Source organism: Suricata suricatta, chromosome 17 (assembly GCF_006229205.1).
Source record: "Suricata suricatta isolate VVHF042 chromosome 17, meerkat_22Aug2017_6uvM2_HiC, whole genome shotgun sequence".
Classification (NCBI taxonomy): Eukaryota; Metazoa; Chordata; class Mammalia; order Carnivora; family Herpestidae; genus Suricata; species Suricata suricatta.
In genome coordinates this window covers 33434106-33454956 of record NC_043716.1, presented here as the reverse complement: position 1 = coordinate 33454956, position 20851 = coordinate 33434106, and the positions used below count along the sequence as shown (strand labels likewise).

At 57.0% G+C, this 20851-nt stretch overlaps 2 protein-coding genes across 3 annotated transcripts; one reads left to right on the top strand and one right to left on the bottom strand.

Moving 5' to 3' along the window:
• Nucleotides 1-2700: 2700 nt before the first annotated feature.
• XYLT2 (xylosyltransferase 2) lies at nt 2701-9907 on the top strand (the record flags this gene model as incomplete). Its single annotated transcript, XM_029927009.1, has 10 exons — nt 2701-3211; nt 3470-3645; nt 3934-4136; nt 4541-4621; nt 4816-5032; nt 5128-5304; nt 5494-5756; nt 6038-6233; nt 6869-7202; nt 8691-9907. Coding segments are annotated over 10 exons (2481 nt in total), but the record flags the coding sequence as incomplete, so codon positions are not given.
• Nucleotides 9908-11455: 1548 nt separating this feature from the next.
• MRPL27 (mitochondrial ribosomal protein L27) lies at nt 11456-20847 on the bottom strand. 2 transcript variants are annotated; one of them, XM_029926942.1, is made up of 5 exons: nt 20772-20847; nt 18412-18543; nt 17931-17998; nt 11969-12069; nt 11456-11625 (listed from the first exon to the last, which is right to left on the bottom strand). In XM_029926942.1, exons 1-5 carry the CDS (start codon nt 20809-20811, stop codon nt 11517-11519), a joined length of 450 nt encoding a protein of 149 aa, XP_029782802.1. In that variant the 5' UTR covers nt 20812-20847; the 3' UTR covers nt 11456-11516. The 2 variants fall into 2 exon arrangements, with proteins under 2 accessions (XP_029782802.1, XP_029782803.1); XM_029926943.1 differs by lacking the exons at nt 11456-11625; nt 11969-12069 and adding an exon at nt 15729-16169.
• Between the last annotated feature and the right edge of the window lie 4 nt (nt 20848-20851).

Here is a 20851-nt window from a genome sequence, read left to right as displayed (position 1 = left end):
ATGCTGATCCTGTATCAAGAACTTTATAGTCATCCGTACATCCATTCAACAAATATTTTGGAGTGTCTGCCTTCACCAGATGTTTTTCTGGGCTCTCTGAACGCACTCGTTGAGGAAACAACTAAAGCCTGATGTTACATTCTTGTGAGTGGAGAGACACAGAATAACACAATACAGATACATTAGACTATGAGAGAAGGAAGTGCTCTGGGAACAGCAAAGTGGAGAAGGAGGGAGAGCTAGAGTTTAAATACAGCCGTCAGGGTGGCCTTTGCTGAGGAGACATCATCTGAGCAAAGAATTGAAGGGAACAAGGCATGAGCTATGGGGACATCTGTGGGATGGTGTTCCAGGCACAGGGGAGAGTGCGTGGCAAGTGGGGTAGAGGGCCAGTGAGAAGGCCACTGTGGCTGGAGGAGACTGGGCGTGCGGACAGATTAGTAGGCGATGAGGTCAGAGGGGGAGGGTGGCGGGAAGGACAGCCAGACCACAGCTCACGTAGCCTCTGTGGGCCCTTGGAGGGGCTTTGAGGTTTTACCCTCGGTGGGGAGGCCAAGGGTGGTTTGGAGTAGACGGGTGGTGAGATGGGGCTTGTTTTATTTTTTTATTTTACTTTTTTTTCTTTTATAGTTTGTTGTCAAGTTGATTTCCATGTAACACCCAGTGCTCATTCCCACAAGTGCCCTCCTCCATGTCCATCACCCCCCTCCCCTCTCCCCACCCCCCATCAGTCCTCAGTTTGTTCTCCATATTCAAGAGTCTCTCACGGTTTGCCTCCCTTCCCTCTCCCTGTTTTTCCCTTCCCCTCCCCCATAGTCTTTTGCTAAGTTTCTCCTGTTACACTTATGAGTGAAAACATATGGTATCTGTCCTTCTCTGCCTGACTTTTTTCACTTAGTGTAACACCCTCAAGTTCCATCCACATTGCCACGAATGGCCAGATTGCATTCTTTCTCATTGCCATGTGGTATTCCATTGTATAGATAAACCACATCTTGATCCATTCGTCAGTTGATGGACATTTAGGCTCTTTCCATGATTTGGCTATTGTTGAATGTGCGGCTGTGAACATTGGGGTGCATGTGAGATGGGGCTTGTTTTAATATGAACACTGGCTCTTGTGATGGGGACAGACCACTGGGAAACCGGAGTAGGAGCAGGGGGACCTGGGACACCAGGCAGGCATCACCGTGAGGGAGGCGGTGAGAAGTGGTCAGACTCTGGACATGTCGTGAAGGTGGCCCCAGCAGGGCTTACTGGTGACGATTGATGCGGTGTGTAAGGGAAACTAGTTTTTGACTCTCCAGAGGTTTTGGCCTGAGTGACTTGAACGGGTCACTGTTAACAGACACGGAGACTGACTAGGACTTAGGGGCAGATCGGGGAGGAAGATGAGGAGCTCCCATTCGGACTTGGGGGTTCCAGAGGCCTGTCAAGCCCCCAAGGGAGATACTGAGGGGACAGGAGGGCAGTTAAACACCAGAAGGCTCAGGGGAGCAGTCCGGGCTAGAGAGACAAACTTGGGAGTGGTTGGAGTTCAGAGGTTGAAGTTCAGAGGTCACATGGGAAGCTAGTGGAAGGGAAGGCCTTGGGAGATAAGGAAGGGTCCGCCCAGAAGACTAAGGGGCAGCCTCGGAGGCCGTGGAAACCCTAGGAGGGGTCACGAGGGAGCAGCGGATGGCTGGTGGAGACGGCTCCTTGCGGCACACCATCTCCTGCTCTATTTCATTTATGCTCCCCCCTCCCCCCTCCCCCCCCCCCGGGCTTTACAGCTGAGGGACCTGCTCAGAGGAGGGGGGCAGTCACACCGTCCCTCCTGCCCTTCCCAGGTCTCAGCCACCGACAGCAGCCAGATGTCATCCCCCACCAGATGCTGGGAGATGGGGCTGGTGTGACAGTCTCTCACTTGGGAGCCCCCCTCTGGGCCAATTGGGGTGTTCGCATGAGGGGGCTTGGAGCTGGATCTCGAAGGATGGGTGGGGCTGGGCCCAGGGAGGGGGGTGGAGGAGGGGATGCAGGGGGCTGGAAAGAGGGGGAGCCAGGGAGCAGGGTGAGGCGGCCAGGGCAGACTTCCCTCCCAGAGACAGCCCACGGAGAAGAGCAGCTCTACCTCGGCCCTCCAGCCAGTGACGGCATGTGGCAGCGGTCTGTGCCATTCCCATCAGCGAGGCACAGCTCTCTCCGAGCTGCACCATTGTCTGATGCCCTTCCTTCTGCCCCTCCTGATCCCGGCGTCAGGCCCGCTCGAGGGTCTGACAGCTTTGCCTGCCGCACCCCCACTCCTGCATCCTCCATGGGGAAAGTCACACACTCCAACTGCATCTTGGTCCCTGTCTCCCAGAACCCAGCCGATATGGTGTTACTCCCACATGGAGATGCTGTAGTTGGCAGAATGCTTCCTTCCTGTCTCTTTCTGCCCGGTTGGGACCCTGGTGTCCTCCACATACCCTTCTTTTGTGACATCTGTGGACATCGTATTTGCTGGAAGAGAGGGTGGTATTTGAATCCCAAGCACAAGGGGGGCGTGGTGCCCTGTGGTCTGGACATGTGGGGACATGGGTGCAGTGGTGCCATGGAGGTAGGATGGCGCTTCCTCGGCCGGCTGCTCAGGCCGTGAGGAGCACTCTCTGGGCAGAGAGTGGCAGAGGCTAGTGGGGAGCTAAGGGAGCAGGAGGTGAGTGAGCGTCCCAGTGACCTGTGTTTGCCTGTCTCTTACAGAAAGGAAGGCAGAGGAAGCCACGACTGCTGGACCCCAGCGAGGGCTCCAAGGACACAGACAGTTCAGCTGGGCGGCGGGGCAGCGCGGGCAGAAGACATGGGCGCTGGCGGGGTCGCGCTGAGAGCCCCGGTGTGCCTGTGGCCAAGGTGGTGCGGGCTGTGACCAGCCGGCACAGAGCCAACCGCCGGGTCCCGCCAGCCCCACCCCCGGAGGCCCCTGGCCGCCAGAACCTCAGTGGGGCAGCGGCTGGGGAGGCCCTGGGTGGGGCTGCTGGCTTCCCACCGCATGGAGACACGGGGAGCGTGGAGGGCGCCCCCCAGCCCACGGACAATGGCTTCACCCCCAAGTGTGAAATCGTGGGCAAGGACGCACTGTCGGCCCTGGCCCGGGCCAGTTCCAAGCAGTGCCAGCAAGAGATTGCCAATGTGGTGTGCCTGCACCAGGCCGGGAGCCTCATGCCCAAGGCTGTGCCCCGGCACTGCCAGCTGGCTGGTAAGAGTAAGAGATGGGCATGGACGGGGAGGTGGTAGTCCGGGGCTGGGGTGGGGGTGGCATAGCATGTCCTTTGCCCTCATTTCTCAGAGGCAGAAAGCTCATGGGGACTCGCCTCCCTGGCTAAGCAAGTGATAAGTGTGCCCAGTGGCTGAGGCAGGGCTGGGACCTGGGAGCATCAGGCAGGCTCTTCCCATCTCACCTGCACCCCGTGGCCTGGGGAGGCGCCTCACTGATGCCCCTGTTCTCTCCTCTCAGGGAAGATGAGCCCCGGTGTCCAGTGGGATGAAGTCCGGGCCCAGCAGCCCGCGGACGGCCCCCCAGTACGAATCGCCTACATGTTGGTAGTTCATGGCCGCGCGATCCGCCAGCTGAAGCGTCTCCTCAAGGCTGTCTACCATGAGCGGCATTTCTTTTATATCCACGTAGACAAGGTACTGTTGGGGAGACAACATAGGCATCTGAGCGAGCTGCACCAAGACCCAGGAGGTCACAGACAGACAGGGTCTTTGATCTGCTCAGGTGGCCCAGAGATAGAGCAGCAGGCCTGGGGATGGGGAGGCGCCAGCGCAAGGCAACATAGCCAGTTAGGAGCTGGCGTCCTGCCCTGCATGCTCTCCATTCCGTGTCACTTGTCCCAGGGATGGGGTCGGGTGGGGAGGTCGTGATACCGGGGGTCCCCTATGGCTACTGAGTATCGCCCACCTACCCCCCCCTCCCAGCGTTCCAACTACCTGCACCGCGAGGTGGTGGAGCTGGCCCGGAAGTACGATAACGTGCGGGTGACGCCCTGGCGCATGGTCACCATTTGGGGGGGGGCCAGCCTGCTGAGAATGTATCTGCGGAGCATGCAGGACCTGCTGGAGACGCCCGGCTGGGCCTGGGACTTCTTCATCAACCTCAGTGCTACTGACTACCCAACCAGGTGGGGGGCAGTGCCCTGGGTCCCCCTGGGCAGAGGGTGACCCGTTGGGGTACTTGGGGTGGGAGGGGGCCTGATAGACTCCTTCCCTTCCCCCCAAGCCTCATTCTGGTCCCTGGGCCACAGCCATGTTTTTGGGGAGGGAGCCATGTCAGGCTCAAGAGTGACAAGGGACCAGGGAGCAGGCAGAGGCCTGGACTTGGGGTGCCAGGTGAGAGGGCAAGGGGCAGAGGAAGGCTGGGGGTGTCCCCACTCCGGAGCATCATCTGGGGGCAGGGCGTGGCTAGGGCAGCTCTCCGGGGGGCAGAGAGGGGCCCAGAGTGAAGGCAGAGGGTGCTGAGAGGGCTGTGTCCCAGGCCTGAGCCAGTTCCCCTACCCACACCACCCACACCGCTTCCCTACTGCAGGACGAACGAGGAGCTGGTGGCTTTCCTGTCTAAAAACCGGGACAAGAACTTCCTCAAGTCACATGGCCGGGACAACTCCAGGTGAGGGGCTGGGGGCGGGGGTAGCCCTGGCCAGGGGTCTCCTCATAGCCCCTCCCACACACAGCCAGCTTGCAAAGCCTCCAGATGAGCCACAGACTGAGGCATGCTGGTCCCAAGGTGCTCCCACGAGCCTGTCCTCCCACCCCCATCCTCCGACCCCATGACCCTCACTGTGGCCTGCCCATCGCCCGCAGGTTCATCAAGAAACAGGGCCTGGACCGGCTCTTCCATGAGTGCGACTCGCACATGTGGCGCCTGGGTGAGCGGCAGATCCCCGCGGGCATCGTGGTGGACGGCGGCTCCGACTGGTTCGTGCTGACACGCAGCTTTGTGGAGTACGTGGTGTACACAGACGACCCGCTGGTGGCCCAGCTGCGCCAGTTCTACACCTACACGCTGCTCCCTGCGGAGGTGGGTGGCCCGGGTCCCCAGCGAGGCCAGGGAGGCCGCGCAACTGGGTGCCTGCGGCTCACCCTCCGCCCTGCCCTGCACCCCTCCTCCTGCAGTCCTTCTTCCACACGGTGCTGGAGAACAGCCCGGCCTGTGAGAGCCTCGTGGACAACAACCTGCGGGTCACCAACTGGAACCGCAGGCTGGGCTGCAAATGCCAGTATAAGCACATCGTGGACTGGTGCGGCTGTTCCCCCAACGACTTCAAGCCGCAGGACTTCCTCCGGCTGCAGGTGCTTCCCCGGGGCCCCTCCCCCCTCCATGCCTCGTGCTTCCCAGGGTCAGAAAGGATGCGGGGTGAACCCACCAGATCCTCTGGGGCTGCCGGAAGGGCCCCAGGAGGCTGGGGAGGGCCCTCCTGTCCCAGCCACGCCACCTGGGACCTCCAGACCCCTTCATCCTCCTTATGTCTCCTGCTCCAGCAAGTCTCCAGACCCACCTTCTTCGCCCGGAAGTTTGAGTCGACTGTGAACCAGGAGGTCCTGGAAATCCTGGACTCCCACCTGTATGGCAGCTACCCGCCGGGCACACCGGCCCTCAAGGCCTACTGGGAGAACACCTACGATGCGGCCGATGGCCCCAGCGGGCTCAGCGATGTCATGCTGACTGCTTACACCGCCTTTGCCCGCCTCAGCGTCCGCCACGCTGCCACCGTGGCACCCCCCCTGGCTGCCCCGCTCTGCAGGTGAGGCCTGCTTTGGGCACATCTCTGGTCCTCAGGGTGCCCTGTGGGGAGGTCAGTCAGAAAGAGACAGCCCCTGCCCCAGGAAGCCCCCAGTCTGAGTCAGGGAAGAAGGCAGACAAAACAAGGATGGCAAGAGCCAGGCATGTAGGTGCTGTGGGCACGTGATTTGGGGCAAAGGAAGCTCCTGGGGATGGGACTCCCCAGAGCCCCCCTCCCCAGGACACCAGGCCAATTGGGTGTGCTGATGGCATCTCCCTTTCTCCCTGCTGGAACCTTCTTAGGTTTGAGCCCAGGGGCTTGCCGTCCAGTGTGCACCTGTATTTCTATGACGACCATTTCCAGGGCTACCTGGTGACGCAGGCGGTGCAGCCCTCAGCCCAGGGGCCGGCAGAGACGCTTGAGATGTGGCTGATGCCCCAGGGGTCGCTGAAGCTGTTGGGGCGCAGTGACCAGGCCAGCCGGCTCCAGAGTTTGGAGGTGGGACAGGTCCTCCCCTTGCTTTCTCCTGACCCCCAGCAAGACCCAGGGGTAGTGGGCAGAGAGGGACAGACATCAAGAGAGGATGAGGACTGGATTGGGCCTCTCAGGACCGAGTTCATGGGCTCTTCTTTCCCCATGACGGGACCTTGGTGATGCCCTGTGCGCATGCCTGTGTCTCTCCTGCATGCGTACCTCCCACTTGGGGTGCACAGAGGACAGGCAGTGAGCAGGGAGGGGACTGTCGTTGCCCTACAACACAAGTCCAGTCTTCAAAAACTACAGCAATTTTCTTCTAGAGGGACTTTGATATTCCATTAGGTTTTTGAGTGTCCTCTGGCTCTTGGGGGCCTTGGCTTCATGTGGGGATGGTCTCTGGGTAGAGCCTTAAACTTCATCTCTGTCTTATGCCCCTGCCATTGCAGAGTAAGCCAGGACAGGAGTCTAGAATAAAGCACAGGGCTGAGAAAGATATTAAGGAAATCCTCGTCCAAGCCCTTCATTTTGCAAATGGGGAAACTGAGGCCCAGGAAGATACAGTGACTGGCCTGAGGTCACACAGAGAGTTAGAGGCAGCATCAGAGTAGAGAGGACTGGTTCTCCAGGCTCCTGCCCAGCTGCCTCCCTCCCTACAGGTTGGCACCGAGTGGGACCCCAAGGAGCGCCTTTTCCGGAACTTTGGGGGGTTGCTGGGGCCACTGGATGAGCCAGTGGCCATGCAGCGCTGGGCCCGGGGCCCCAACCTCACAGCCACCGTGGTGTGGATCGACCCCACCTATGTGGTGGCCACATCTTATGACATCGCAGTGGACGCGGACACCGAGGTCACACAGTACAAGCCCCCACTGAGCCGGCCCCTGCGGCCAGGGGCCTGGACTGTTCGACTGCTTCAATTCTGGGAACCCCTGGGCGAGACTCACTTCCTCGTGCTGCCCTTGACCTTCAACCGCAAACTACCTCTCAGGAAAGGTAAGAATCTGGTTCAGAAACCTGATAGAATAGGATTTGCCTGGCAGGGGACCCCGGTGAGCTGACCATCAGAATTGACCCTTGAGTAGGGGAAGGGGCAGGGTTGGGGCCGTGATGGTCTGGCCCTTAGTGTCCCCGCACTGTGATAGGGTAGAGAGGCAAGCTCTGGAGTCTGGCAGACTTGGCTTTTACGTGTAGCTCTGATGCTTTACATGGACCTTTACCCTTGCCAAGTTATTTGACCTTCTGAGCCCGTCTTACTATGTGTAAAGTAAAAGTGATGCAATTATTATAGACCTCCTGGGTGTGTGCACACAAGTTCCCTCGAACTAACTCAGGTAAAAAGGGAAAATTGTTGGAAGATCGCAAGGCTGTCCCCCAGAACCCAGGAAATGTCTCAGTTTCACTTGGAATCAGAGCTCCTTTCTCGGTCTCTGTGGGGCCACCTTGTCCCTCATTCTGTCCCGTCTGTGTGTCAGTGTCAGGCCACATGATACATGGGCTCTCAGTGCAGCAGAAACTTACCAGGGCCTCTTGGTCCCCAGGCTCCTCATTCTTGGGACAGTAGATCTGATGGGCCATCAGTCCATTGTGTGGCTGGGTGGACTGGGTCACGGGGCCCAGCCCACACTTGGCTGAAGCTAAGGGAGAGGCTCTGAACACAGGCACAGGCTTCGGATTCCCTGGAGAGGGGCCTAATACACCCCCTGGGAGGTGTTAGGGATGAGCATGTGGGTAAAAGAGGCCTATATCCAGTAGGTCAGTGGGTGCCCAGTGGGGAGGTAGTTGTTTCCTTCCTCCGGCTACATCTTATCACAGAGAAAGTGGGTCAGGGCAGGGGTAACCTACAGATGGGTGGGGTCTGGGGGACTGCTGTGGCAGATCCAGAGCAGACAGGCTGCACCCCTGCTCTCCTGGGACTCCCAGCTTGATGCAGGAGATGGGGACAGATGGAGGCTGCTGTTGGAGCTGAGCCTTGATGAGATGGAATTCCATAGGCAGAGAAGGCTGACCTGAGCTGGTGTCTGGTGATTGAGGGGAATAGAGAGCTGGGGAGTAGGGTGTAAGGAGTGGTGGGAAGGAAGGCTGCCCAAGCAAGCTGGGCCCCAGAGCTGAGGGCCTGAGTGCAGGGCTGCTCATGGCTCTGGGAACCACTGGAGATGGTTGAGAAGAGGCACGGGGGACACAGACCAAAACACTAGAGGAGTGTTACCTTATCTTCCACCCGTGCCTTGAACCCACTGTTCTACTTAATCCTCGAGTTGGGGGATCCAGAGATGACGGTCATGATTTTATAAAACTAACAGTTTAACAGGCACAAAAAGTTCTGTGGATTAGCCCGAGGTCATGGGGCACTCAGCAACATGTGACTCAGTGGTAGAGTTGGGACAGAAGCTGGGGTGCCCAGACACGAATCCCAGAGTCTGGCCTTTGTGGACTCAGTGGGGCAGGGTGTGCTTACCGCCTGTTCTGTGCCCCGTCCCCCAGATGATGCCAGCTGGCTGCACGCCGGGCCACCTCACAACGAGTACACGGAGCAGAGTTTCCAGGGCCTCAGTGGCATCCTGAGCCTGCCTCAGCCAGAGCCCGCGGAGGAGGCTGCCCGCCGGCACGCGGAGCTCACGGGCCCAGCGCTCGAGGCCTGGACAGATGGGGAGCTGAGTGACTTCTGGTCGGTGGCCGGACTGTGTGCCATGGGCCCTTCCACCTGCCCCTCCCTGGAGCTCTGCAGACTGACCAGCTGGAGCTCTGTTTTCCCCGACCCCAAATCAGAGCTGGGGCCCGTCAAAGCAGACGGGCGACTCAGGTAGCAGGGCCCCAGCAGCACCTCCGGATGACCCCGGGGGGGATATTGCACCTTACAGACAGTGGGAGGGATGTCTCCTCCCCACAGGCGAGAACCAGAGGCCCAGGCAGAACACCCACACCAGCCATCACAAACCCACGCCGACGGCAGGGGAGGTGGGCATCGTACTTCCTGCTAAGGGTGTGGCTGGGGACCAGAGGTTGGCAGGAACGTGGGGAGAAGGGCTCTGGCTTCCATGCCCTGCTCTTCCTCACTTTCCCTTCTAGGTTTCTCGGGGGTTTTTTTGTGTGGTTATTTTTTGTTTTTGTTCTTTTTTAATGGGTGGTAGGGGGAGGAACTGGAAACGAACTTGTGCAATAGGGCTCTGGGCAGCCCCAGGAAATAGGCCCTGGCTCCAGGGAGCAGGGGCCCGATGAGCCCATCTGTTGTGGCTCTGGAGGAGGCCGGGCCTGCCTCACTCTCCAGGGCCTCGTCTCCCAGCCGGGTGCTCACGGCTGCGGCTCTCCAGGGGTGCAAGCGCTATGCTAGGCTCTGAGGCCCGGAGAACAGGTGATTTGGGGGAGCGCTGCAGCTCTGCTGTCTAGCGAGACAGCCTCTCCTCGTATAGCCAGGGGACCCTGGAAGAAGGGGTGGAGCTGGTTCTAGGGGTCTCCAGCATGTCCCACCCCTTGATGGGCAACGCAGGGCCCCAGGGCCTGCTGAGACCAATGCAGAGTCTCCCAGGTACCCAGAACTGCAGGCAGGGCCTGGGCTCCCGCTTGGGAGGGCGAGCGCTCACAAGCAGTATGGGAAGAAGGCTCTGTCGGGGCTCTCCAGAGAACCTAGAGCAGCCTTGTGCCTGAAGCTCAGTGTGAAGTCTGAAATATGCAACAGAAGAAATATATCTCTATCTCTCTAAGTCGAGCCTCTGTGTTTTTCCTCCTGGGTGTCAGGAAGCCATCAGTGTTGGGTCTTGGACACGTCTTCACTGGTATACCTTGGCAGCCTTGAGAAGCTGGAGGTCTCAGTCGCTAGAGTTGGAACGGATTGAGAATCTAAGAGCCAGAAGGGATACAAGAACCCATCTGAAGCAGCTACCTTTTTCTGAGGGCTAAAGAGGACCAGAGAGGCCTGGAGACTTGCCCACTGCCACCCAGTAGGCCAGCACAAATGCCGGTTCAGTTCTCATGGGTCCTGACCCAGCACTTCTGTGCACAGGCTGGCATCTCTGCCTTTGGCATCATGAAGAGGGCCCAGTCCCACAAGCCCTCCGCACCCTCCTGCCCAGCTCTGAATTGTAGAACAGCCTTGAGGATGGAGGCAGCCCCAGCCACGGCCTAATAGTTACCGTTGGAGCTGTAGGGGCAAGAGCAACAGTGGCTGGGGTCCATGGCCACAGCCCTAAGACCTGGGAGGGCCCAGCTGGAGAGCTCTGTCCAGCCCCCCTCCTCTGCCCAAGCCCTTTCTCCCTCCAGCCATCCAGCCGTTGTCAGCAGGGTTCTGTCTCTGACCCGCCCACCTTACTTCATGCAGGAGCGAGGGTTTCTCCGACCTGCTGGCCTGGTCAGCAAGGGCTGCCTAGCTTGCCTCACGTCCGGGTTTCCTAGTTGCCAGGAGGGGGCGCCCCTGCCCACCAGGAACAGCACTGGGGCTGTGTGGGCAGTGTCTTGTGGCAGCGGAACAACCTACGAGGCAGGGACTTTTATTATTTGCATCGAGCACATTAGGAAACTGACATGATGAGCCCACAGCTATCAGGCAGTGGCTGCAAGCTTCAGACTCCTGCCTCCTGCCCCCCGTACCATCTCACTATACCCTGCCCTCTTTAGGACAGCTAACCAGGTAGGAGCCCACAGTAGGATCTCCCAGGAAATAAGGGTCTGGGTTAGGGGCTAGGATTACTGTTTTCTGGTTGCTATTTTCATGGACATCTGAAACTCCCCTCTGATTCTCTAGAACATTTTTTTTTTCTCTAGAACTTCTTTCTCTTTTTTTTTTTTTTTACATCAACTCTTAGGCCGATAGAAAGAAAAAGCACTACGTGGGTCCAGCCTGTTCTGCACAGGTAGGATGGGTCAGAACACAGAGACTCAGCTGGCTGAGTGAGGTCTTGCCATCCAGGCGACAGGTTTCTCCCAGGCTGTGGCTGTGCTGTCGTGAGGCTAGCCCAGCAGTTTCCAAAGTCTTGTTTTTTGAACGCAGCAGGGCATGAGCGCCTTTTGGCCCCTGCCACACTCAGCCCATCACACCATGCCCTCTGTTACTGCCACTCGGGACTGTCCCCCGCTGTGGATGTTCTGAGTTTGCACTTTTAGCCTAGTGGCCTAATGGTTTGGAGTTAATTAGTATGAGGTGGGAGTCCAGTCAAAGTGTGGATTCAAAGCTCCCCCAGGAGGTTCTTTTTTTTTCTTTTAAGTTTATTTATTTTGAGAGAAGGGTGGCAGAGAGAAGGGGAGACAGTATCCCAAGCAGGCTCCATGCCTTCAGAGCAGAGATTGATGCGGGGCTCAAACTCCTGAACCATGAGATCATGGCCTGAGCAGGCGGCCCTCCCCCAGGAGACCCTCACGTGCAGGCCAGCTCCACCTGCACTGCTCCGCACTGTTTTGGCCTCTGGAACCGGGAGCACTGCAGGACCTGGCGGGTTCAGAAGGCAGCTTTGGCTGCAGAGGCCCTCCTCTCCTGTCCTCTGCCATGCAAACCACTGAGGCAAGAGCAAGTGCAGCTTCTCTGCCGTGTTCCCCACCCCCATCTTTCTGTAGGGTGAGCTCAACTTGGAGTCCTGGGCTTTTTGAAGCTTCTTTGAAATCCTCTCCTGGCTGGGCCCCTGGGGTCAAGGGTGGAGGTGTGTTGGGGCACCCTACACCCCGTAGGCTGCCGCAATAATTATTTTGGAAGGAGGGGGAGATCCCTCACAGAGAGGCTTTTGTATATGTGGCCCATGCCCGGTTTCCAGAGCAACCATGGATACCTCGGTTACCGTAGAGGCAGGAGCTGAGACCAGAGGACAGCTAGTTGGCATCCGGAGCCCAGTTCCCTGGGCCAGTGGGAAGCGGCGGGGCCGAGTTCCTGCGAGGTGATCTGGAACGGAGAAGTACAGAGGTCTGAGCAAGCTGGAGCTCCCTGGCTGGCCATGGGGTGTAGAAGTTGAGCCCATTCCCGCCAAAACCTCTTCTGAAGGTTGTAGAGGGGACTTGGTGGCTGTCAGGCCCACAGAGGGGAGCGCCCTCTGTGGGACGTGAGGTCCTGGCACCATATTGACAGGACAAGCAGGGGCAGACCTGCTCACAGATACCCTGGCTCCAATGCAGTTGATCCTCTGGGCCAGAGTTCCTGGGCTAGGGGGTGGCCCGGGGACAGAGCAGTCCTGTGGCCCTACTGACTGTCTTCAAGATGGCTCAAGGCTGATGCCCTGTCTTGGCACCCCTCTACCACTGCTCTTCTGAGTCCCAGGGTTGGATCAGATGTACCCTTGACCCCTCACCATAGGCCAGAAGCCCAGCCTCTTCATCTATAGGGTGACCTAGGGCAAGCCACTTGGGAAGGATGCTGTGTATGGCTGGTCCCTTCCCTGGCAGGTTCTGGGATGCCACGGTCTGTCATAGTGGAGAAGGGGCTGGGCACCGGGGTCAGAGTTCGGGCTCTGGAGTCCTCCCCTGACCCCTCAGACACCTCAGGATGTCTAGCCCTACCACAAGTTCCTTCTCCTCCTAAGTGTGTCCCTCTCTAGACTCCTCATACACATCATTTCCCTGGGCTGAAGAAAGAGACAGACAGGATAAAGCTACATCACTCTCCCACATAAATCTCTGCCACAGGGGGTTGATGCAGCAGCAAAAAGGGAGCTGCCTGCACTCCTGCCTGTCAAGTGGATATGAGCCCAGCCAGGTCAACCCTACCAAACTTCTGGGGTGGGATTCCACTGCAGGGAGGTGAGGTGGGCCTGTGCGTGCCAGGTCCAGGCTGGACCCCTGACCTGTGCCTCTGGGGGGAGGTTGGGAGGGTAGTTTCATCCCTGAGGTTCACCACGGCTATCCTGCTGCTACCCCAACCCACCAACCCTTCTCTTGGTGCCCCACCCCCACCCCAGTCCCAAGAAAAAGGCACCTGCACTCTGGCCAGGGAAGGGCAATGGTTCAGTATGGAAGGGGCCTTTGCAATCTATTTCATGGACAGCCTGGATTCCCTTGGGGCCAGGGCAGCAGTGTGGAAAAGGTTACTAATGTTGTCAGCGTCCTGCCTGGTTTTTGTTAATGGGGACCCAGTGCTGGGGGCTGCTGGTGAGGTCAGTGGTCTCATCCCAACTGGAGGCCCATGTCCCCCTCACTCCCAGGAGAAAGCCCAGAGCACTGACTCCGAGGGCAAGGGAGGAGGTGGCTCCAGTACTGTCAGGCCACTCCCCAGGGACAGGGCACCATATGGGAGCCTAGGTACGGAGAGCAAAAGGAATCCTCTGACCTGCAACCTCCTGATGCCCTGCTTCCCCAGCAGCCCCCCAATTCTGGGCACAGAGAGGATGGAGAGGTGGGCACAGGGGGAGGCAGCTTTCTCTGACTCCCTCAAAGCTCATCAGAGCCGGCTGCCAGACCATGTGAGAATGAGCCAGGGGCCGGGGATGACTGGTATCTCTATACCAAGTGCATCTCAGAAATGCAGAGGATTGAGCTCTGTGCCTCGGACTCGCTGGAGAGAACTAAAGTGGAGAGCCATAGGGACAGAAGGGGTAGGGCCCTGCTCTCGTTTGCTGACCCCAAATCCTGAGCTTTACTGAGTCATCGTTCATGTTCCCTGGGACCGCCCCCATCCCTGCTTCCACACCATGGGATGTTCCAGCGAGGTCCAGGCAGTGGAAAGCTGCCGAGATTCCCAGGGGACACAGGTGAGGGAGGCCCCTTGGGGCTGCCACCCGGAACTCAGCGGAGAGATGTGTACTAGGGGCCTGAAGCAGGCCAGAGGCTTGGGGTGGCTAGGGAAAGGATGGGATGATGCCCAGGGACTTCTGGGAGAAGAGGCCGAGTGCACCCTAATCTTAGACTTACCCCGGGGAAGAAGGTCGGGATGGGAGTGAGTGCCTGCCTGCCCCCTCAGCTTTTCTTGGTCTCAGGGCAGTTCTGTGGGGCTGCCACAGCTAACAGCCACCCTGTGGCAGCCGGCTCGCCTGCCCAGCCAGGAGAGCTGCCAAAAGAAGGAGCAGCCGCAGCAAGTTCAGCAGGTGATTACACGGTGCTTCAGGAGCTGGGCCTACAAAGAGGGAATGTTCGGCATTCCTGGCCTCGGGTGCCTTGGACAACCGAGCCCTTGTTTATATTGCTCTCATACAGAAGGCCCAGCCAGAGCCCAGGAGAAGGAAAGGACCACTGATGGAGAGCCCCAGGCCTTGAAAGGAGGCCCCGCTTCACCTCTTTGGGTGGAGGGAAGGCTGCCAGACCCCAGCCTGGGGGCGGGTTCTGCCCAGGGGTTCAGAACAGGCTCCTGCAGAAGGGATTTCGTGGAGCCGACAGCTCCAGGACTCAGCTTGGCTCCCGGAAAGAGCATCACCAGGGAAGAGGAGACACAGAAAGCTGAAGCAAAAGAAAGGACATGTGTGTATGGGCAGGTGGAGAGGCTGGTGTGTCAGGGATTGGCTGCTGCCTTTACTCTCCTATCCCTCAGCTGCCACCAAGCTATGGGGAGGCCCTAAGGCCACCGCCTGCACCACGAACGAGCTGTGGCTCTGCTCATCCACCCCATGAAGCAGCCATCCGCCCTGCTCAGGACACCACCACTGTCGGAGGGCATACCCTCTTCCATCCTGCCCTCTTCTGCTTTTCCAGGGGACTGGCAGGGACAGCGCAGAGCCTACAGGGACACCTCCAGCAACCTCCCCGAGCTGGGTCTTGGTACATGAGCCCTCACAAGAAGGAAGCCAAAGTGAACTTCCAACAAACCCTAGGTCACTTCTGCCAAGGATGTGCAGGAGGTGGAGAATCTGAGGCCACATCCTGAGAAAATAAGGAGACAAGTTAAAGGTAGAGCTCCCCAGATTGGGAGGCTTCCAGGCCTCCGGTCCCTGAGGCTCCTGTCCGCAGGGCTGAGGGTCCTTGGAAGGAAGCCCCTGGATTCTACCAGCCCTGCTGGGGCTGCAGCCAAAACTGCCTGTCCCCAACAGCCAGGACAGCCCTCTGCCTTAGCTGAGACTCTTCCCGGCCTTGCCACTCGAAGCCAAGCATCTAAGGTCTTGAGTCAAATGGACAACAAAGGCCTGCCCCAGCCCAGTCTAGGCCCAGACTGAGTATTCCTAAAGCCAGATTTTTTGTGGCTGTTTATGGTTTGAGATAAATCAAGAACCAGAAAAGGATGTGAGGTGGGCGCATCTCTCTCCAGAAGATGGAAAGCAGTCCACTTGTCACCGTCTGCCTCATCACTGAAAGAACCTGGGTATTCCAAAGTAGATGGGGACTTTCTACACTGGACCCACAGAGTCAGGGGCTCCAGGAGGGGACATGGCCATGTCGCTTCCTTTACGGCTCCCCCGGCCCCTGACCGGACCCAGGATGGGTTCCGGGGGAGAAGTGGCAGTGGCAGCCTCAAGGACAAGCTCTCCTCGTCCTCCCCTCGGGGAGATGGTGCTAAGGCAATCCCTTCTCAAACACTCTCCCCTCTTCTCTTTTCCTCCCTCTGACAGGCCGCTTCTCTGCCTTGAGGGTGCGCCATGGTGCACATGACGGAACCAAGTAAGGACCAAACACCGAGTAAGCAGCTCCCTCTGGGTTCATCCCCACGAGGCACAGGCTCGTGACTCCAGCACACTTTATTTCCAGCCCCAGGCCAGGACTCCCAGAGGCTCCCCAGCCAGTCACTTCCGAGTCTTCTACAATCACCTCCAAGCAGACTTCCTCAGCAGGCCGTGTCGTCCCCAATCCTCGACTTCTGCTGCTGCCACCCTGTCCTGTCACCGGGGCTCCGGTCTCTGTCCAACAGCCTGGACCAGGAGTTCAGAGCATAGCTACCAGTTTGAAGGTGCCCTCAGGCTTGGCAGGAACCACATGCACAAAAGTCTTGTAGAGCACAGCCCCCTTGGGCAGCCTGGTGACCAGGTCCACAGCCTCCACGTTGTTGGGACTGGGCACGTAGACCTCCTTAGTGAAGCGGACTGTCCCCTCCTCCAGAGCATACAGATACTTCTTCCTCCCTAGCCCCACCTGCAACACAAAGGCCCAGTCAGCCGGACTGCAGGCCAAGCGCCCCGCCCCAGGAAGGCAGAACAAAGCTCTCCCGAGGATTCAGACCCTGGGCCCCAACAGGAGATCACAAAGCTCTATTTTGGGTTCCCTTTCCCACTGCCTGGCACTCCCTCAACTTCTACTTCCTTCCTGACTCTGTGACAGAAGAGGGAAAACAAAACTCCAACAGCCAAGCCACATGGGTGCTTGGTCCCCGAAAGGCTGGTGTCTGGACCCATGTCTGTGCAGCTGGCTGGTCGCCACACCAGACAAATCCCCACACCAGGCCCAGGAAAATGCCCTTCAGCACTGCCCCTGGGAGCATGATTTATGTAAAAATTAGAAAAACACTGGAGGTGTCACAGTAAACATGAGTTTGACGGATTTTCATCCCAACGGTGATCTCCAGAGTTTAAGGTCTACGCAAAGCCGTGTCTACGGAAGCACACACGCTGACAAAAGGGCAGCCCAAGGGCACTGGCTGTGCGTCACTGCTTCGTCAGCTCAGCTGATTCTCACCTGGTGGAGCAGCTGTGATTTCTAACTGTTCTTCAGGGGGAAACACTGCGCAGAGAATAAACTGCGCTACGAGTTGCATATATGGTTCGTAAACTGTATATCTTTTAGCATTTTTTTTTTTAGAACTTGAGACAGGCAACAAAGCGCTCAATATTTCTCTGATTAAAGGAATGAATGAGCTCTGGAGCCAGAGCGCCTGGTTCAAATCCCGGCACTACAACCTACTATCGTGTGACCCAGGCAAGCTGTGTTAGTTACTTCCTTGTGTCTCGGTTTTCTCAGCTGCAAAATGGGGATAATGTTAACTACTGTAGGGGGTCAACTGGAGGATTAAAGGAGTTAATCATGAACACTGCTTAACTCAAAACACGTTAGTTTTTATTATTATTGTTGTTGTTATTACTTCAGCAAGTCCCAAGACTTAACACAGCCAATGTCTCAAGTTCTAAAAGACGAAACTACTGCAAATACAATCGACTCCCATACAAATCAGCATTTCTGACATAATCATAGACTGCTATCAGTCTTTTGGTGCCTCTTAAAATTGCCAAAAACGGGGCGGTAGCAGGGGACTGTTTACAAAGGGAACCAAACCAACATTTGTGATGTGAAGAGTCTAGTACAGATCTGCGCTAACAAAGAACTTTCCTATGTCAGGAAGTAACCCCAGCTTGCTGAAACCGAAATCCCTGCCTACTACAGATCCAATTTCTGGCACATGCACTGTATTTTATTAAATTCAAACCATCTTTCAGCCATCTATTAACAACATCATGCAAAAAAGCAATTATTAGAAAGAAGGAAAAAGGAATACACAGGAATTCATTTCCCCAGGTTCAAAAAATATCTTCAGATCACTAAGCGTCTCCTCCTCTAACAAGTGGGGGTTAGAAGAGACCCAAGAGCACCAGGCTGATGCCACACAAGGCAAAGCATGGTGACCGGGAGTCAGGAACCCCTGGCATGAACCCCAGCTCTGTCACGGGGGCCCTGTCGCTCTCTACATCCCTGGCATCTTACCTGGAAAATGGCCGTGACGTCTATGGCGTCACAGTGATGGGCTAAGGATGAAATGATAATGCAGGCCCAGGAGGCTAAACGATGAGTGGCATTTGAGACATACCCAATAAAGGCAACTGTTTTGTTATTACTAACCAGCTTAGGAGCACAGCGGGTGGTCCTGGGGGAGCAAAAAGGGGAAAAAGCCAGGGGACAACTCACATGGGCGCCCGGGTGCCAACGGAAGTGGCGCTGAGTCGCAAGGATATTGCCGGCATGAACGTAGTGACCTAGGAGAGAAGTCCACAGGCACTGCCTCTGGGCCCAGGGCTGTGGCAGCACAGCTAATGCTGGGAAGACACACTGGCCCTCGCCTTCCTGGCCTGAATGCCTCCCGCCCACCTCTAAGCCTGACCCTGGACAAGGCCAATTCCTACATGGTTGGACACAAGCAGCGCCGGGTCTCCCTCCGCCAGTCTCCTCTCCAGTCACGTGGCCCAGGTTCACGGCTATCTGCTCTTCCTCAGGACCCCCTCCCTGCCTCAGGTCTTCTCTGCATCTGTAATCTGGTGCCAAGTGCTCTGGCCAGCTAAGTTCAGAGGACCAGGAGTGTGTGTGGCCTGGCCTTCCTATTCTGCAAAGGAATGCCGGGGACAGCACGGGATGGGGCAGGGGGGAAATAGAAGCCAAGGCACACCCTCACCCTCCATTTTCTTGAGGCCAAAGCGTTTCCCTGGTGACTTTCCGCCCAGGTTTTTGGAGCTTCCGCCTGTCTTCTTCGATGCATATCGGACGGCAAGAGATGCAACCTGAGCGGGGCCCAGCAGGGTGGTAACTGCAGACAGAGCAGAAAAGTTGTTCAGAGAGGCTCCCAATCACCCCCCCTCTGCCTCAATGGGCCATCAGCTAAGTTGATGTCTGCAAGTCCTTGGTCTATCTCTCATGGCAGGGGACAAGTCATTCCTTGCATTGTCCAGGGTGTATGCACTCATGCGAAGTGTGTCTGTGGTCGGGGAAGGTGGTAGGTAGTGAAATACTCGTGGAAAAAAAAAAACACCAGGTGCCCTGGGTCCTGACACATTTAGTCCTGTTGTGGAGAGACAAACACCAAAGAAATGTACACCAGCAAGGGGACACCACAGGGCTGCTGGCCTCAGCCCCACTCACCGCATGTCCTCAAGGTTCCAGGCACCATGGAGGGGCCAGATCACAGAGCCCAGCACCAGGACACCCCGAGAGAGGGTCCTGCTTTGGCCTCGCCCACCACTTTCGAAGCCGTCCAGCCACCTCAGTAGCTACTTGTAAACAAAACTGGGCACCTTCTCTGAGGGTGGCTCCCACAGGTGCTTGGCCATTTCAGAGGGCTGGATTCTCGTGGGCAAGGCCATCCAGCACAGGTCCTAGCCAAGATGGACACGATGTCCTTGACAATCTGACCCCTCCAGACTCATTCCAAAATGCTCAACAGCATTTATTCTTTTAAAAAGGAAGTGAACTAAAATTAATACTAACCAAGATGGAAGCCCTTTGCTACAGGACAAGCACAGGGCTGGCAGCCCCTCCTCTCAGGTCTCCAGACACAGCCATGGTTCATCAGGGCTCTGCCAGAGTCTTTAGAGAAGTCCTGAGAGCCTCCGGAGCCTATGAGCTCAGACTTCCTGAAAGCAGGTTTCTGAAGTTTTAATGAGCACAGAGCTGGGCCAAAGGACCAGAATTAAATACTCAGAAAGACATGTTAAATACCCAGCACCAGGGTCTACCTCCCTTTAAACCTATTCATTTATACATCCTCTTATTAAGCTGAAGAACGGGGCTTTTGTTTTACCTACATTTTCTCTTTCCCAAATCTCTGCTTTTCAGCCTACTCCCCACCCTCCACCTCCAAGTAAATGATGCTATCACCTGTGCAGTTGCTCAGGAAGGAATCAAGGAGACCCTTCCAGATTGCTTCCCTTTGCTCATCTCACATATCCAGCTCACCAGCGAACTCTGGGCTCTATCTCCAAAACAGATTTTAAAAAACCACCCTTTTCCCTCCAAGTTCACGGACACTAGCATCTTGCTTAAGTTATCTCTCCTCAAGGCTCCTATTTCGGCTTCCTGTCCGGTTTCCTCAGGTCCACTCTTACCCTCTTTAAATTCACCTAAGAGCAGTTACTTGCTTCTCAAAATGTAAAACCGGCTTAAGTCACGCTCTTGCCCCTCATTCCCTTACAGGGTTAGGCCTCCTGCCATCCTTTAGGCCTTAACTTAGATGTTACCTCCTCAAAGGACTTCCCTAATCACCAACCCGCCCCCCCGCAAAAAGACACCACACACGCACTTTTTGCTTTCTTTAACAACACGTGTTACCATTTAAAGCCATTTAGTGTATGTGCCTGTGTATTGGCTTATCCACTAGAAAGAACCGGTCCAGGAAATAGAGACTGTCTTCATCTTCTCTGCTGAGACCCCTAACACCTAACCACCCTGTCTGGAAGAGAGACCAATCTGTTGACGGAGCGGGTTTTTGGTGGGGTTTTGTTTTGTTTTGTTTTCTTGAGCACTAGTGTACAATTTTATATATATAAATGTTTATTTATTTTTGAGAGCCAGAGGATTTGCAGGGAGGGTAGAGAGAGTGGGAGACACAGAACCCCAAGCAGGCTCCAGGCTCTGGGCTGTCAGCACAGAGCCCGACGCGGGGCTCGAATTCACAAACTGTGAGATCATGACCCACCTAGTCACCCAGGCGCCCCTAGTGTGCAATGTTTATAGATGAAGGGATCCAAATACACCAGGCAGTGGAAGCGGCGTGCGCAAGTCACCAAACGCCAGGGAAGCTGTACTCGCGCGCCGGGCAAAGGTAGAACACGCGCTCCTGGATCAACCACCCACCGCAAGGCGCCCGGGATGTGTCCCGTGGTCGGCGACAGCCGCCCCTCAAAGCTCGTGGCCCCCCCACCCACGCCCGACTCCGCGCCCAGGGGCCTCCGCAAGGAGCGACCTCCACCCCCAGGCTCCCTGCAGGGCCACCGCTCCGATGGCACCCCTCATCCCGCAACAACGGCGGCGTCCCGTTACCAGCTGCCCGCGTCCTCAACGCCAGCGCCGCCGCCGCCATCTTTGCCGGACATTCGCTTCCGGTCTTAGAAACCGGCTTC